Source organism: Quercus lobata, chromosome 5 (genome assembly GCF_001633185.2).
Source record: "Quercus lobata isolate SW786 chromosome 5, ValleyOak3.0 Primary Assembly, whole genome shotgun sequence".
Lineage (NCBI taxonomy): Eukaryota > Viridiplantae > Streptophyta > Magnoliopsida > Fagales > Fagaceae > Quercus > Quercus lobata.
This window is the reverse complement of record NC_044908.1, coordinates 81,297,526-81,301,261: the sequence shown is the minus strand read 5'-3', so window position 1 is coordinate 81,301,261 and position 3,736 is coordinate 81,297,526. Positions and strand designations below refer to the sequence as shown.

The window sequence follows — 3,736 nt, the reverse complement described above, 5'->3', positions numbered from 1 at the left end:
AATTTCGGCCTTCTGGTATGTAGCCAAAATGAAATTTTATTACTATTAAGAACATTCACATCAAGTTTGGTAAAGTTTTAGTCAAATTTATTTGGTCTAAAAACCCATTTTAAACAACTCATTGTTAAATATTCTTACATTAGACACAATACTTTATATCTATGAGTCAGGCCTCATAACTCAACTAGTTAACATCTTTTAGTGTATCTCTGACATATAAAATTCAAATTAACTATTGAATTTTAAAAAATAAATTAAAAAATAAAAACCTAATTTTTTTCATTCTTTGTACTTTTTTTTTCTCTCTCCTTTTTTTTTTTTTTTTCCTCATTCTCCCTCCCTCCTCTCTCTCTCTCTCTCTCTCTCAGCTTAGAAAGAAAGAAAAAAAAAAAATGAAAGCCTCTCATTGAGTTATAGTGGTCATCAGGCTGAAAATCAATGACTTGTAATAGTGCTGGTAGATTTTGTTTGTCTCTCATAGAAAATGATAGAGTAGTATCCAAAAACTCCAAGAACTTCAATCAAATTCTGTCACATTCCATTGCTTCAGGTCTCTTCCAAGACCCATTTGTATCAAGCAAACTCCTGCTTCTCTCTCTTTCTCTTTCTCACTCCAATGCCAGCAATCTCCACTTCCCTCACACCCTTTTCTCTCAAATTCAGAACCCCAATATCTTCGCCTGGAATTTCATGTTCAAAGCTTACTCACACAGTAACACTAGCACTAACACTACTTCCTCACCACAACAATGCATCTCTCTTTACAATCTCATGCGCCGCCGTTTCGGGCTTTTCCCGGACCACCATTCTTTCCCTTTCATCTTCAAAGCTTGTGCCCGTCTCTCACTTTCCCACAAAGGTCAAGAGCTTCACTCCCTCACGTTCAAACTCGGTCTCCAACACGATGTCTTCGTCCAAAACGCTTTGCTTTCCATGTACTCCTTCTGCGGCTTGCTTCACAATGCTCGCCAAGTGTTCGATGAAATACCACTCTCTGTTCGCGATGTGGTGTCTTGGAACAGTATGGTTTCTGGGTATATACAAGGACGTTGTTATTGGGATGCCTTGAAGGTGTTTGATGAAATGCTTAAGTGTGATGTTAATGCAAGGCCGGACGAGGTTACTCTTATCAATGCTCTCACCGCTTGTGCAAGGATTGGATTTCTCAACATGGGTCGTAAAATTCATGGATTACTTGTACGAAATGAATTTGTTTTAGATGTGATACTAGGTTCCTCCTTAGTAGACATGTATGCGAAATGTGGGCAAATGGAACATGCTAGAAAGGTGTTTGATACAATTCCGGACAAAAACGTAGTTTGTTGGACTTGTTTGATTGCCGGTTATGCACATTCGCATTTGTTCAAGGAATCCATTGAATTGTTCAGGGAAATGCAGGCACGCGGAGTTACAGCAGATGCTGCTACCATTGCTTGCGTGATTTCTTCATGTGGGCATTCTGGTGCCTTGGATCAGGGAAGGTGGGTGCACACTCACTGTGAAAGGTCAGGCATTCACTTCAATCTCTCTGTCAAGAATGCTTTGATTGATATGTATTCTAAATGCGGAGATATCCAACGTGCCCTCAAGATTTTTCATGCTTTGAATTTGACCGAGAGAGACGTGTTTTCTTGGACTGCTATGATTACTGGGCTTGCCATGAATGGGCAGTCTGATGAAGCATTGAACTTGTTTTCACAAATGGAAATGTCAGGTGGTATTGTTAGGCCAAATGAGGTTACATTTCTAGGAGTCTTGTCTGCTTGTAGCCATGCTGGACTTGTAGATAAAGGGTTTCACTATTTCAATAACATGACTCAAAGCTACAATCTCAAGCCTCGTATTGAACATTATGGTTGCATGGTTGATCTTCTCGGCCGCACTAACCTCTTGGCTGAGGCAGAAAGGTTTATCAGTGCAATGCCCATTCAACCTGATGTTGTTATATGGCGATCCTTGCTTTTTGCCTCTGGGAGTCATGGGAATATCGAATTGGCAGAGTTTTCAGCCAAGAGGATTGAAGAATTGGAGCCAAAAAAGTGTGGGGCACGTGTTTTATTATCCAATGTATATGCTTCAGCATCGAGGTGGTCTGATGTAAAAAACATGCGGAAAAGTATGGCTCTTCAGAGAATCCAAAAGCTTCCCGGATGCTCTTTCATTGAAATAGACGGTGTAGTTCATGAATTCTTTGTTGCTGACGATTCACATTGTCAAATGGATTCTATATATGAGACGATTATTCGAATCAATAAAGTTATACAAGCTGAAGGTTTTGACCCAGAGATCTAGGATTGTCATTCAGTGAAATAAAACTTGATTTAAATTCTAGTAAACTTACTAATCTTTGTAATTAAAAGCTTAAATGTATGAAATTCTTAAATGCTAGTGAAATTGAAAGGTAGCACTGAAATTTGGCAGTCAGCAAACTTTAACAGCAAACTTTAACAAGGCAAAGAACTCCTTAAGAATATCCAAGATGTGCTTTGAGTTCAAGTCAAAACCAAAGTTTACAAAAAGAAATAAAATGGGAGGCTACCATGATATGCCACCTTACAAAAGCAATATTGGAACTTTTCATCCTGAGTATGGAATGGATACCATAATTTGAAGGCTGTAATGCAGCACGAGAACTGCATTATGTGAATGTAGAATGGCCAATTTATTGCTTTTTGATGTTTAGCAGTAGTGATGGCCTTGGGTAGAGAGGACTAATCATCATGTATCCGGTCTTCCTTGGTTCTAGACTTGCCATAAGTGAAAAGCAGGATCAGTTATGCCATCATAGAAGGTTGCCAACAATAATTCTTCAAATAAATGCTCTTAGCTAATTGAAATTTGCAACCGATTCTCCTCCAAGTAGAAACTATTTTCACCATTTGAGGATTATATTCCTTTTTGGTTCTAGGAAAGACAAATTAAATCAACTTCAGAATAATCAGAGTAGTGATGGTGATGATAAAAAATTCTGTTTCTAAACTAGTTATTTGCAGCAATGAGTCACAAAGATGCTTAATTAAAAAAAAATTGGTAATCACTTTCTTCCAATATTATCCATGCTTTCTTGATATTGAAACTGAGACATATCAGTAGGAAAAGGAAACAATGCTAAGAAAAACAAAGAACAGATTTCAATGACAGTATATCGTAGAGGCATGAGTTTTAAGGATCAGTATGGTCCAATCATAGACACGTATTTTATTTGGAAGCTCTCTCATGACATTGTTTCTGGACTTGACATGGGTGAAAACAGAATATATTCTTCCTCCACAGAAAATTGTGAGCAGTAATAGATTGATGGATATAATTTAGATTTGGCTCTTTAAATTATAATTTTGAAGAATTTAAATCATTCTTCTCATTAGGAAAGACTATCACACACGATTGTAATTATGGCCTTCCCCTGATGATATGATTTCTGTGAGTAAGGTAAGTTCCTTTTCTTTCCATGGTACTGACTTTTCAAACATTTGTGCAGGCTTAGTCGACTGCCAACATTTCATTGGTTGGTCTATTATACAATTTATACTCAGTCTCAAGAATTGCAATGCCAGAGTCTCTAAACATCTCCTTTTGTAGATATGTTTGATCCCAAGCCATACTTGGCATAAAAAACTTTAAAATTCAAAGTTGTGTGAAGTAAACAAAAAAACAATAATGATAATTTAGAAGGTTAAACCATACAAATAATTTTTTACTGATAAACAGGACAGGAGGGATCCTGATAATAAAGATA

The 3,736-nt window shown here is 37.1% G+C and overlaps 1 protein-coding gene across 1 annotated transcript; it reads left to right on the top strand.

Moving 5' to 3' along the window:
• Positions 1-361: 361 nt before the first annotated feature.
• Positions 362-2,393, top strand: LOC115992151 (pentatricopeptide repeat-containing protein At1g08070, chloroplastic-like). Its single transcript, XM_031116227.1, has one exon. The coding sequence runs from the start codon at positions 439-441 to the stop codon at positions 2,290-2,292; it is 1,854 nt and encodes a 617-aa protein (XP_030972087.1). The 5' UTR covers positions 362-438; the 3' UTR covers positions 2,293-2,393.
• Positions 2,394-3,736: the final 1,343 nt, after the last annotated feature.